Source organism: Paramormyrops kingsleyae, chromosome 4 (assembly GCF_048594095.1).
Source record: "Paramormyrops kingsleyae isolate MSU_618 chromosome 4, PKINGS_0.4, whole genome shotgun sequence".
Lineage (NCBI taxonomy): Eukaryota > Metazoa > Chordata > Actinopteri > Osteoglossiformes > Mormyridae > Paramormyrops > Paramormyrops kingsleyae.
In genome coordinates this window covers 19,130,947-19,145,584 of record NC_132800.1, presented here as the reverse complement: position 1 = coordinate 19,145,584, position 14,638 = coordinate 19,130,947, and the positions used below count along the sequence as shown (strand labels likewise).

The following is a 14,638-nucleotide window of genomic DNA, read 5'->3' as shown; positions in this document are numbered from 1 at the left end:
CACTGAAGCACCTAGCCGATCTACAATGGAGATTAAGTGCCCCTTGAAAACCCATGATGCATGAGAAGAAGCTCGACATGGTCAGAAACGCTAACATGATGTTCACCTTAAGCTTGAACTGCAGCTGTGTAACCAGGTTACCAGGGCGATGGACATCTCACCTGAGACAGAGCCCGGGAAAGTGTTGACCACTGCACTGGAGAAGGATGACGACGCACCCCCAAAGGGAGCCATGACTGACAGGCCGCCAAAGGGCGTCACCGTGTGGCTGTTGTAGCCTCCGGCAGGGGCTGGGTCCAGCTGCGTGGGTTCTGGCCCATAATGGACCACGTGTGCGCTGACAGAGTCCGTCGTGTTCTCGGACCGGTACTTCGAGGACCCCTTGTCCTCTTTGCTCTTGATGCAACCCATCTTCACGTCTATGGTGGGAGAGAAAACACATTACAGTACAGGGCAATCGTACCAACTGGCAGCTGACTGGTGTTCAGCGGGCAGGAACACTGAGGACTCTTTCTCCAGATAACCACCTCACACAGACATCCCACTGAAGCACATGTGTCTAAACATTGTTAAATACTGAAGAGTCACGCAAATCTGCTGTACAAATCTAAGCCAGTTTCCAGGTTGCCTTGGAGGAGGGAGAACTTCCCCTGTGAATTCTGTCCCAATATTTCAAGCGATAAAACATCAAGTAGACGGATCTACAGGCAATGGACATCAGGGTAAACGGAGGCACTGTCTGTTGGCCAAGTCAATCAGCCGAGTGAAAGGTCTTGGCGTACAGATGTTAGAGTGATCTCTTTGGAGTGGGCCCTCGGGGGGGGGAGCTGTAGGGCGACTCCCGCAGCACCCATTCTGCCAGCTTGTGATCGGAAAAGCTTCCGTCACCCCACACTTTGGGCAGGGTGCCCAAGATCAGACAGCCTACCGCCATCAAGTGGCCGATATCTCCACATACCAGCCTAACGGCCCAAATTGCCCAAATTGGGCTCGCGATTAAGTTTGTTCAAAGGACAACACTTGAAAAAGACCAGCCCAGCTGATCTGTGTTACGGACAAAATTCGGGACTAATAAACCCAAGAGTCTTGGTCGTCATCCTTGGTTCCTGGCAAGGAAAGCCTCCGGGACTGAGGGCAGCCACACGCAAGTCTCTGCTTTAAATGGACATGGCAAGTTGAGGGTGGTTGGTCTGAAGTCATTAAGGAGACTTAAGTGTAGCTGATGGAGGCAAATGAGCTGGTGCTGTTGGGGGGGGGGGGGGGGGGGGTGATGTTGCCCCAGCTCACGAGATGAAAACTAGAAAGGCTAAAAGTTCCAGTAAGTCTTATCTGGACCTACTCAATGTCAACATAGTTTTGCACACTACAAAGGGGGCTAATCAAAATGGACGAGAAAAGCCAGGGGCCATCAAGCATTCAGTCGAACTGCCAAGGAGTCGGAGACAGCCGGAGAGGGGGTGCTGTGCTGTGCTTCTCATACTTGTCACGAAAACACTCGCACATTGTCAAGTCAAAGCGTCCCCGAAATTACCTTGAATTCCCCACCCCGCATTCAAACGAGCGTGTCTCTTTGTAGTTTGTCTGACATTCCAAAGAGTCACACACGCGACAGACGGAAAGTAGTTAGAGAAACAGCCGAGCTGTCGATGAAATCCCAAGTTACAACCGCAAACCAGTTGCTTAATAGTGCAAACATTGGGCTGTCAGTCCAGTTCAGTTGCGCAACACACAAAACCAAATGTGTAAAAGTGAAAGGATTCAAGAGTTTGTATTAAAACACTCTGAGATGACAAAGTGTTTGGTCTAATGAAATAATATTGGTAAAATACGAGATCTATTTTCACACCACACACCAAGTGAGGAATCACATGAGGTCTGACCTCATTCTCCCAATCTGACCTTCACACAGGCGGGTTCAACACAAAATGAAACGGACATCTAGCTAATTCCCAAATTGGGTTAATTGCCAAGTCAGCTAATCCATTAGTACCGCGGCGATGGCTGTGTTCACGGCGATGCGGATTTATTTATTTATTGCTTTGACTTAGCAGGAAGCACACATGGAGAGCCTTGTCTGGCCTTACACCAGGCCTGCTCCAAAAACTGGCATCAACTGCAGGTTTTACCGCGGACCCAGTTTGCGGGATACCAGGGGCAGACATGGTAAAGGCAGTCAGGCTTCAAGGGGCCTCCAACTGAGATACCCCCGGGGTGATGCGACACCACCCAATTCTGAGCGAAATGCACGGACTTTGGGCCGCATGCAGATGTAATCCTCTTCATGGAGGATAAATGGCGGTAATGAGGCAAGGGGCCGGGTTCATTCAGCAGGGCTTGTCACACTGCTGGGAGGACGGGGGGGGGACGGGGCTGGTTTCCGCTGCCCCCCCCCTCCTCAATGCGGTCTCAAGGCCATCAGGCTCGCACATGTACCAGCGGTTCCAGCAGGGAGCATGTGAAAGCAGCTGCTCAGTGGACCATCTGGGTGAGCCAGTGCAGAGCTTCAGGTCATAACTATAATACAGTTAACGCACAGACTAGCCAGAAAAGGTGGACTAGGGTCACCTTAAAACTGGGAGAGTTCAAATAAGCAAGCAGACTTTCAGATTCATCATACCAGAGGAGACCAAAGTCCACCCCCATCCTGCTCAGTGGAGACCGGCAACCCAACCGCAGCTCACCTTTTCACTACTGGCTGTAAAGCACGCCGATCCAGTGTCCAAGTGTGCAATTCCAATCAGAGCCTATCCTTTGGCCCCCAGGCACCCTGCACCGCAGCAGAGTGGGCGTTTGGAATACAGCCAAAATTGTTTTTTGTTTTCACTGTCGCCACCCCCCCCACCAGTTTTGGCACAGTGATATACATAACTGGCACCTGATCATCTTTCCCACTGCACCAGTTTACCGTGCTCCTACAACCCCAACCAATGACAGTTTATTCACTGCGGCTGAGACCCTCCCCCATCCCATTCTTGAACCTCGGACCAATCCTTCCCGTTCAGATTACCCGAAAGGCTCGCTTCCTTACACGAACCCTGGTCCACGGAGACAGTGCCTACACCAGGGCGCACCGCAACGCCCCCCCCCCCCCCCACCCCACCACAATGCTCCGCGCGGAAGTCGTCAGATATCACCGGAATCTCGCTCCCTGGTGTCCGGAGCGGAATAGCGGACTAAGCCGAGAGAGCGAGAGCGAGAGAGAGAGCGAGAGAGAGGGGGGGGGGGGGGGGTGAAGACACAGCAGGGCCAGTGGCAGGGAAAGGAAACTGCATTGTTCCCCACCTAAGTAAGCAGAGGGAGATGCACCAATGTACAAAAGGCGCAGACTCGGCAAGCAGAAACACCACACTAGCCAAGTCCAGTCACCGTGCTTAAAGAGTAAAGTAACCACAGCCAGGAGTCTGCCCTTACGAGCCGGCAGATGGGGCGCCGGAGGGCGGTCATCCTCTTGCCAGGGGCACAGGGGTCACCATAACCGAATCGGCCATGTGGCGGGTGAGGCTTGGCGTCACCGGCCACACCGATTACACCCCACTGACAGAATAACGGCCGTGACTTCAGGTGGAAAAAGCCCCCAAAGGGGTACTGCTGTTTGGGGAAGGGTGGTGTTCAGACACTATAGTGAACGACAAGGATATCACCACCACGATCACCATGGGACTCCCCGCCTCAGAGGGCTTCCCCGCCCAAAACTGGGTCAAGCTTCTGGCTGCGGTATCCTCAGCCTAACCCGGAGAGGAAGCTCCCAGCCGAAATGGAAAAGAAACGAAGGGATCCAAACGGTGCCCTCTATATGACAGGCACTAGACACACACCACGATGACGCGCCAAGGTCGGACTCGTGACCGTAAACCTTGAGGCATTTGTTCCTGCACGCCCACGTGGAAAAACATGAGCAAATAAAGTAACGTGATACTGCAAGGAAAGGCAGGACAAAAAAAAAAAAAAAAAAAATCAATAAAAGAAAAAACAAACAGGGTTTCTAAACGTGCGCTAAATGTGCCAGTTTACGAAGCACACTTTCCGAAACGCTATACTTTTGAGCAGTGAAGGAGTACTGAAGTAAAACTGGTGCAGTTCATGCAGGAACTTCTGAAAGATCCCTTATCTCCACTTAGAGTGGAGAAAATGGAAAGGTGAGAGAGGCTGCCAGAACCACAACGCGGGAGCGGCTTGTAAGCCCCAGGTGAGGAGGAGGAGCGGGAGGGAACGCTCCACCTGACCGGAACACAAACGTACTCAAAGACGTTAGACGAGCTCCAAGCCGTCCTCGTGCCCCCAGTTTCCTGACAATGTGCTGCCGCAGATGGCGGAGCACGGCGTTTTCCATACGGCAGGAACGACGGGAGTCTGAATCCTAAAAGGCTTTGCTTACCCCTTCATTTATTTGGCAATTTTTCACCAAAGCAATGCACTAGTCGTTAGCGAAAGCAGAGTCAGGCAGTCCCTGGATCAGCTGCAGTTAAGACTCAGGATCAGCTTCATCCCACAAGCAGGCTAATGTTAAATACGCACAGATAACTTTCAGAATAATCTCAACCAGCGCTGTCATTTATTAACCACTACCACTTTAACCTCGACACCTCCGTGTATTGCTACTGTACATTCTATGCATGTTGTGTGCTATTGTTCACTATTCTGTTATCACTATTTATTGTTCTTCAATGTTATACAGGGAAGCACATGAGCAAGTATTTCATCGCGTGAAGAAGTATGAAGTTTTTGAATCCCACTGGTGACGTCACTCGGCCGAAACTGGGACACGAACCGGTGACCTTTGGATCCTAACCCAGGGAGCCACCCCTCGCTTTATGTAGAACAAGACCAGCTCTGCTCAATTGCTGACTAGGAATCTTTCATTTTAACCTTAAATAAAACAGGCTGACAGTAAAGGATTATTCAACTACAGATTTATATAAGCTACGCCTAATAAACACCTATAAGCCAAGCCAAAGGGACACTCAAGGTAGAAAAACAGACACAAGTACCCTGAAGTCAGTGATATCCTGAAAGCTGAGAGATCAGAACACAAGCTTGTTCTGGAGATTTCGATCACTGCATGTTACTGTAAGGAAAAGCGATGCAATGATATGGAAATACCAATAACCAATATATTTATGTCTAATATTACCAATAACCGGCTAAGCGTCGAGCTCCAGAAACTCAGCAATGAAACTTGATGTCGTTGATGTTACTTAAGATCCCGTGAGTGTGTGCAGCAGCAACATCACAAAACGCAGGCAGTGAGACGACAGCAAAGTGTCACTGACTCGGGAGAGTATAACGAAGCCCTAAGAGCTGAACGAGCCGGCGAAGTCCCTTGTCCTCCACTACGGAAAATGGCTGATCGTCTGATGCAATCATCTCCATTATTTTAACAGTTATGTCTGTAGTTCTGGTTCCACCAACCTGGAATATTGACTAAAGTCTAAACATCGGTCATGACTGACACATCAGACCAATGCCAATATCTCGATGTTTAGCGGACATCGGCAGACACCGATATGTTGATCAATATATCGTGCATCTAACAATAACAACGAAGACAAGGGCGACGTCCGTGCACATCAGAAGTAGCCTCTCTCTCTCTCTCCTACTGTCCTCTGGAGGAAGGGAGGACTTCATGAATAATGGCTAGTGAACAAACATGTAACAAACACATACTAAAGGCATCACCACCTACACTGCAGAAAATCTGCTGGTTCCCTTTTTTGCAGGGAGGGTCAACTAACAAAAGATCTGTGAAACTCAAAGCAAAGCACTGGACTGGCGATATAAAAGCTTTTTAAGAGGCCCACTATTACCGGCTTCGAGCAGCAAACGGATACTCCTGCCGGCTTTCAGTTAAAGGCGGATTTCACGGGGCGAGCATTCACAGAGGTGACACGTGGAAGTGACACACAGTGACACCTCACCGTAAAGTGACACCAGCCTCTTGGCACAGTGGAGAAGACCTGGAATGCTGGACTATGGAGCAGCCGGGATTGGGGAAGGACAGAATCACAGAGCCAGCGATGAGTGGGAAAGAGGAGTTTAAGGTGGGGGGGTTGGGGTATCCATCCTGGGCCTGGATGAGGAAATTGAAGGGGGACACATTGAACAAGGGTGCAAAATATGTTGCCTTGGAAGCAAACTGGCACACAGGAAGGTAACCAGTACAGATAAGAACATAACACACCAGAGAGGACCGCACATGGACTGAAAGATCCATGCACCACACTTTAACCTGTCCACATGCGTGACTCAGGTAAAAAACAGAATGACATCACTGCTGGGGCCAGATAAAGCACATCTGGGCTGCGGCACTTACGGACCGTACCAACTCAAGACTGGAGCGGACCATTTCCTCTTTCGCGGCGGGTGTTTGCACAGGTTGACCTATTCAGACTGATGTGCATTTATGGAGACAATCCAGGCATGAAAAGGAAGCCTAGCATTTTAAAAAAGGTTAGGGGGGGGCAAATGAGGGATTCCCACATCTCATTTATCCCAAGAGGGGTTGGGCGAGCAGATGGAACTCCACCAAGTAATAAAAGGGGCTTTTTCGAGTTTTGCTTCCAGGCAGATCGGCGTTACACAGCGAGGACGTGTCGTCTGCAAGCTGCAGACCTTTACTGCCTCACGGCAAGACAGCACAAAAAAAAAAAAAGAGAATAAATTCAGATCAGTGGGGGGTGAGGAGGAAGCATTTCACATTTAAAACCTGCATATACACTTATGAAACTGTCAGGAATGTTGACAGACCTACATATATCAAATATATGAAATCTGACGCACGCTGTGGATGTTAACCATACCAGCAGCAAAAACAGGGACCATGCGGAGCACGAACCCCAACACAGGTCTCACAAACCGGGTCATAAAAAGCAGTAACCTCATAGTGTTTAAAAAGCAGTTTGATTAAAATAAGTAAATGAAATCGAAATCCCAGAATGGAATTCCCCTTTCACATGTCACATGCAACACATCGCACTTCACCACGTAACAGACCTCGTCTTTATTTGAAACCGAACGCAGATACATTAGGTTCATCGGTGCACTACACCTGTGCCAAATAAAGTCCCCTTTTGGCCAGATGCCCATGGAACAGGGCCGAGTGCCGGCATGTGCACCTCTACCCCGCCCCCACTGGGCGAGAGCAGCGACCTTCGTCCCCTGCTGAGAACAGCGGCCGGAGAGCAGCGAGGGGTCCTCCCAGCCTTGAGCAAGGCTCCAAATTATTCAGCTCAAAACACTCTACGCTGTACTTGGGTCCTCAGCCATACCGCACACCGCAATTAAGTTCAAGGAGGACGGCCGAAAGTGGAAAGGCTGACTCCGACCGCGAGAACACAGCCAATGGCGTCCTTCAGAAGGACATCAATCGGCGACCCATTCCTTCACATCCGGTGCGTCTCAGAGAGCGAGGGCTGCATCTAAACTACGCTTAATTAAAGCTTTCCACGCTTAATCAATACGTTTATTCTTCTGCCTACTCTGGGCACCTAATGATGGGGTGTGGAGTGAAACGCCCATCATCTTTTCCTCTCTTTTCGTCATTAGACGCCCCCCCCCCCCCCCACTAGAAAGCTGTTCCAGTAAATATTTACTTTTCGGAATGCAAATTCAAACAGATACAGCAAAAACTAACGTGCCTAAGTATTGATTATGCAAAACTAAAAGGAAAAAAACAAACAGAATTTGCCATTTAAACTCTGCCCGTTTAGCTGTAGGGTATTAACCTTATTTCTATTAGATATACTCAGGGGTTGAAGACATTACAGAAGTTGAATGTCTTGCAAGCGCAATTTCGCATTCATAAATTTGCACTGTGGTGACAGAGTCGCGACGAGGATCACAGCCAACGGGACGGGAATACGTTCCTGTTGATCCTGACACTTGAAGTCGGGGGAAGGGGGGGAGCATGATCTCACCAGACTGCTCAGCCAGCGGAACAGATCGCGTCGGCAGGCGAGCAGTCGGATTGTGTCGACGAATACTCCTTCACAAGGTCTTTTGGTTTGCCCTTCCAGTTCCTCGACGCAATGACGCTGTAGACCAGTAGGAGGCATCAATAAGTAATTGGACAAGAGGGCTTCTATTAAGAATGGTCAGGTTTAATTTCCCAATCCCAGGGGGCGTGGTAAGGTAAATGCATGCAAGTGAACATTAAAACTGACTGGAGAGATTAATACAGAATAGGAAATGTAACTTTCAGGTTCAGCTGCCTTTCGATAAACTTAAACCTTGTCCCTCCCTGTGAACCAATAATCACACCACCTAGACTTCCAGACTGCACTCGAAACTGATCCGTTCACCCAAATACAAAGCAGCCAATCCAGGGCCGCGCTCTGCATCGATAGAGTGGTAATGGGAGAAAAGCAGAGCTTCAGTGAGGTTTCCTTGCCATCCAAGCATGGGGGACCTGCGATGAACGTCACCGCAGAAGCGGCGCACACCCCTGAGTGGATAGACAGGGCAGCATTCTTATGACGGTAAGACAACCAGCATTGACAGCAGGCTTCTGAAGAGAACAGCCCCCCCACCGACACACACACACACAAATGAGCCCTGAGGGCCACCAAGGGAGGACCAAGAGAGAACCCCCCCCCTGCAGGCACCTACCACCGGGTCTTACCCCCTGCAGCCTTTCAGAAAGTCATCCAACAGCAGACAGAGGCGGGGTCTGCCTTTGAAACCAGAGAGCTGAGAACTGGGGTGAAGGACATTAGCCCTTCACCCCCCCCCACCCCCCACCAGAGCATCTCCACAATACCGCTGCTGCAGGTCTGTCACAGATGCACCGGGGGATGGGAGTCTATCAGATTCTGATTTTTTCTTTAGCTGAAGACAGAACCTTGAAACATTATACCTTACTTTCAAACAGGTTCAGCATCTCATGATTGTTTACCAACAACTCCTACCTATTTCTGCAAACGAACCCCCTTTTGTCTAGCAAGAGCTCCTAACCCACTTGAGGGTTTGAATTATGCATGCTAAATGCTTTCAGGCATAAAGCGAGATCTCCCACTAAGGACCAAGGGTTTCGCTTCTGTTCAGACCCCTTTCTCTAGGGTCATGACCTGGTGACCTGGCACTGCCCTGCCTTGAGTGCCCACAGCTCTATTCTTAGGAACTCGACAGCCAGCTCACTAAGCACTCTTCCAGTCAGGAGGTCACCATACCAATCACACCGATCGGCCACATGTCGGTACAAGTCATGACCGACAATGCTATACCAACCTGTTTGACAGCTTACTGCATCGTCAACTCCACCCTCACCCCCCCCCCCCCCCCCCATCACACAACCCTCTGGGACCCAAACTGCAGTTAATCTGGACCTGGGCACCGACCCACCCTGCCCCTCTACACAAACACAAGCATGTTCAGCAAGGCGTTCACTTGAGAAGCTCAGTGAAGGTAGGTGGACATGACAGCGCCGAGTAGGTAAACGGGTACAGTGGAGAGGCAGGAGGGGAGACGACTTGTGTGTCACGCTTCACTTCTCTCCACATGTGAGCTCCATGTACGTGTATAAAGTCATGAGACATGTCTCCTTTACTGCTCCCCCTCCCCCAAAACCACGACAAACTCAACATCACATCCCTTCCTGCTGGCTTCATGGGATATAGTGCAGTGCCTGAGCTCACAGTAGAGGATGATCTTTTTCCTGGATGTCTGCTGCCAGAACGAAAGCCACACGCTCAAGGCGACCCGGGGTGGGGTCAACGCTAATCAGGCTGACGGTCGCCACAGCTGGATTAAGATCACCCCCCCCCCAGTGCTTAGCTTAGGAATGGCAATAGTGGACAGGCTGAGACTAGTCACAGCAAGTACCCTGCCCGAAGGAGACAAGACTTCCTTCCAAGGACTGGAATCTGCAGCCCTCACCAGACAGCCTGCATCTCATCATCTCTGTGTACCATTACAGAGTGCCCTCTGGTCAGATTGCATTTTTCTTATTTAATCACAGCAAAACATAACGCTCATATCAGAAAATAACACTATTTACAGGTATTTCTACTCCACCCATTTTCCACCTAACTATTCCAGTCAAAAAAGCTTTTGGAGACCAGGCAAAGCGAGCTGGCTCACCCAGCCGTTACTGGAAAAGTTCACGGTATGAAACTCATAGTTCATCACCTGATCCTGTTCCTCCTGAAAACGCAGCCCAACCCACACAAAGCTGGTGTTGGCACTGCACAGGGATCACACCCCGAACAAGTTGTGGGACAACTCTACTCCGCCCCCAGCCTGTCCTCCTGAGTACTCCAAATCAGGCCAACAGCAATACTTCAGGACATGCCCACCAATTGCTGTTGCCCACAGGGTGGCGCTATACACCATCCCAGTTCCACAGTGTGATGCTAAGTTCCACATCTGCACTTAACCTAGATCAGTGGTTCTCGATCCTGTTGCTAGCGCCCCCCCCGCCAGAATGTTTTCATTCCAACCCTACCTTTTTCAGGCTTATATGGTCCTTAAATAGGCTAATAATGAATGTGGATTGTTGAAAGCAGTGTGGGTTGCAAAGAAAACGTTCTGGTGTGAGCGCAGCAACAGGACTGAGAACTACTGACCTAGATCAATGTTCCACAGCTGGTGGGTTGCAGAGCGTGTGGTATATTTTAACACCAACGCAAATCTCCCCACTTGTCGGCAATTTTTTCCATCAGCAGAAATAAATTTACCTCGCAATTTAAAAAATTTAGGTCATGACTTAATGACTAAAACAATTGAGTAAACCATTGTACTCAAACAAACCAAAATCTTCAAGCCAAAATGCTACAAATTAATATAACCTCTACAAGCTTGGACTAAGCAACTACAACAGAATAATCATAACACACGGTGTCATTTTTAAGAGAGATTACAACAAGTGGCTAAACCTGTATGAAATCAACACCTGGATGAGTCATCTTCCGGTCTCCGCTGCACCCAACGTGAAGGTATTCCTGCTACTGACTAAAATTTGCCTGCTAAACACGTTCATTCAAAGGACTTTGCAAATTGCACCGTTTTACAGTTGGACGATTAACGGGAGCTTGGCTTGAGGCAATGAAAGATGTCCCTCTAGAGATTTCAGATGTCGATCTCTGAGGCCCATAACAGCTATGCCCAAAGACACATTGCCCGAAATGTGCTAGGTAAAGCTGCGGAGTCAAACAAACCAAACTATACGAGCTTCCTGCTCCAATGTGTGGACGTAATTACAGCTAGCTTCCCGACAGATGGTCCCAGAAGTATCAGACATCAAAGACGGATTTATCTGCTTTCCTTAAAGGGCACATCGATAGAGATCACTTCCCATTTCCTACCCAAATGTCTAACAGCTATAAACACCCCCTCACATCACTTACATACACACTCATAAGGCGAGGTGATCTACAGTCACATGACACAATACTTTGACAGTGTGTCACCCTGGGGTTGTAGGACGCCCAAAAGGTGGTGTGTGGCTCCGCAGGTTATGAAGGCTGCTGGTTCAAATCTCAGGTCGGCTGAGTGATGTCACCCTTGGGCCCTTGTGCGAGGCCCTTAACCCCCAGTTGCTTCAGGGATTGTCTGACCCTGCTTTCTTAAAAGAAAAAAAAAAGTTGCATTGGATAAAAGCATTTGCCAAATAAATAAAATGTAAATATAGCAACAGCCAGAACAGACAAGTCTCTCAACTAAAGTGATGGGAGTGTTTATCGCGAATCTCAGATCACTTTTAAGCACTGATGTTTAACCAAGGTGCACTACCTTAGTTGGGAACACGACGTACCAGCTGCTGGAGCAGTACGTTGCACTCCTAATGTGGAGAGGGCATTTTGCAATCCTGGAAATGAGTTTCTCCTCAATAAACCATGACCATACACTGAGATATTACTAAGGTTGTAGACATTTCTTCTCTTAATTGATGCAATAGCTGGAAAGTACAGTGATAAGAATTTTAGAGGTGTGACACACTTATTGAAGGCAACTTTTTATTGACTTCATTTATAGTCCTTGAATATTAACTCAGCAATAGCGCTGATCATGCGGTTCCTCCTTGAAATCCTATTGTGACGGTAGTATAAAACGTGTAAATTAAACACTAACTTCTCGGTCACTCTCAGGAGTTCAGGGGTAACAAAATCCAGGACACGCGGGAGGTCCACCGGGACCGGAACACCGCGATAACCGGCGTCCGGTGCCCAGTCTTTGTGTAAACGGAGCCGACAGGGCCGGCGATATCCCTATCCAGCCACGGGAACACTCAGGCTGTTTTCGGGACGGAGATCAGGATCCGGCAACAACTGTGAGATACCAGACTGGCACACACAGCTGAAGCGGATGGGGGGGGGTGTTCTCTCTCTCTCTCTGTCTCTCTCTCTCTCTCTCTCTCTCTCTCACACACACACACACACACACACACACACAGCGCCAAATAGAGAGACCGAGACGCCGAAAATTCAGAGGCACATTTCGTTTATGCCAAATGGGCAATGCGCAGTCCTCCATCCGTTTCTACCTTTAGCTGTGCCTTGGAAAGGCAGATTGCACGGCCTGCGTGGGCTATCCCGAAGATGGAAGAGGAGGGGGTGGGGGAAGACGTCCTGAAGCACCGAGTCTGTGCTCCGGGAACAAATGTAACAGCTGTTCCGCGACAATATGTCACGGACAAAACACACGCTGGACGGTTCATTGTAGTCAGAGAGAATACAGGCGCTATACATGATCCGCATTAACACGAGTCAGGCTCATAAAATAAACTATATTAACAAACTGACAGCACGCGGTGCGCATTAACTCACGTTTAAATAAATGACGGGGACAAATAGTGATTATATCCTGAATGAAGCGCTCTTGGCAGGGAGCTCGCGCCGGACCGCCGCGACTTTAAACTGGTAGGAAGCGGCGCGCGCGCAGCCAGCCGGAGCCAGAAGCCGAGCCGCGCGCAGGCCCGCGCGGATCCCCGCAAACTTACCCGCCGGAGCGCCTGCGATGCCCCCTGTCCCGCTCCGTCACATACGCCTTTCCTCCGCCCCGCGACCCCCCGTCCGCACGGAGCGGCACTTTCGGCGGGCCGAGTGGTGAATTGGTGCGGGCGCAGCTGCTATTCCGAAGTTGAAATCACGGTCTTTGCCATCTCCGGTCTTACATCCAGCACGCCGGGCAGCGGGCTGCTCGTCCGGGCTCCAGTAGTCAAACACCCCCAGCAAAGAGATGTAAAAAAACACCAAAAGCGTGAAAAATGGTGAGTAAAAAGGGGGGACGGGAGGGTGGACAAAATAGTAATGTCGGTAATTTGGGTTGGGGGGGGACCAGCGAAATGCTGGCGAGTCGGGAATGGTGTCGAGCACAACAAAAGGCGAAGAGACTCCCAGTTCCTGTACGCTCCCCCTCCCTAAAGTTAACCCAGAAGCCGTCCAGCAAACATGGCCGCTCGCCTTCCAGGGAGTGGGAAAAGCCCTGCTCGTCAGTCGGTCCGTCCGTCCGTCGGTGCGTCCGTCCGCCGCGGCAGCTGTTGAGCTCTCTGGGCTAGCGGCTGCTCCCGAAGGCAGTCGCAGGGGGGCTGGCGAGCGACGGCCGGAAACGCGCCGGGAGAAATCACGGGTGCTTAACACGCCGATCGATTATGCGCGATTCCCACGGTTTGGAATAGCAAGGTTTCTGGTGCCCCCTTGTGGCGCGATTTGGGAAACGCGCGTCCGATCAATCGGGACAAGATTGCGGCTCACTTCGTCCCCCGAACAGGTGGTCCGTATCCAGACATCTAAAATGTTAGTTATTTATAGATCCCTTGCAGAGAATATAATGAAAATAATTAAATCCTCCGTAATTGTAAAACACAGGTCGAAAAACGTTGTATGGGAATACACACCCCCAGTAAATTAATATTTATCCAAAGAAATTATGAAACTAACACGGAACTATTTATGTTGGTCAAAGGTCAAAGATTGGTTCCGTAATGGTCAGGGGAGCTATAACGGGGGGGATCGGTTTGGACGATTCCAAGTGCCTCCGTCCTAAATAATTTGGAACATAATTGGATTTCTTTTGTTTGGGGGTCCAATATGAAATGCCTTCATGGGGTCCAAAATCTCTAGCAGCGCCCTTAGCAATGGCTGTTTCCAGAAAAAAAATACATTGATACAATTTAAAAACTAGTCCAGGTCTAGACTTACACAATTGCGTGGTCATTCAAATATAGTTAATTGCTGCTTTTTCTTTGTACCTTTCGTAAGTTGTCTTTGAATCGATGTAATCTATGAGGCACTCATCTTCGTGTTCAAAACACATTCTGTGCCACAAAAACCATTATTTAATGATGAAATCAAGTAATGCCTTGCTGCATTCTGTCCACAAAAGCAAAATGACTTCACCTTCTTTCATGCGCAGAAATCAAAAGGAATGTTTCATTTCGTGTACATTTTGATATCAGCACTTTGCATTTCGTGGACAGAAGAAAGTCATTTCATGGATGAAATGCATTTTGCGAATTAAGGACAGTCATTTTGTGGACAAAATTGATTCTGTGGAGTCACAAGATGCATTTTGTGTTTTGATGAGTCATAAAAGGCACCACGAAATGCATTTCGTCTTTTGCAGAGTCACTAAACATAAATCTTATGGCATATCTATATTATTCCATTATAAGCCTAAAATTAGCTACATCAAAAATGTTGGGGTA

At 49.2% G+C, this 14,638-nt stretch overlaps 1 protein-coding gene across 1 annotated transcript in view; it reads right to left on the bottom strand.

The window, feature by feature from the left end:
- Nucleotides 1-13,554, bottom strand: part of yes1 (YES proto-oncogene 1, Src family tyrosine kinase) — a 28,972-nt gene extending 15,418 nt beyond the window's left edge. Inside the window, exons 1-2 of the mRNA XM_072710765.1 lie at nt 12,932-13,554; nt 162-419 (exon numbers count right to left, since the gene is read on the bottom strand). Coding sequence (XP_072566866.1) covers nt 162-411 — 250 coding nt within the window. The 5' untranslated portion in view covers nt 412-419; nt 12,932-13,554. The remainder of the gene's footprint in view (nt 1-161; nt 420-12,931) is intronic.
- Between the last annotated feature and the right edge of the window lie 1,084 nt (nt 13,555-14,638).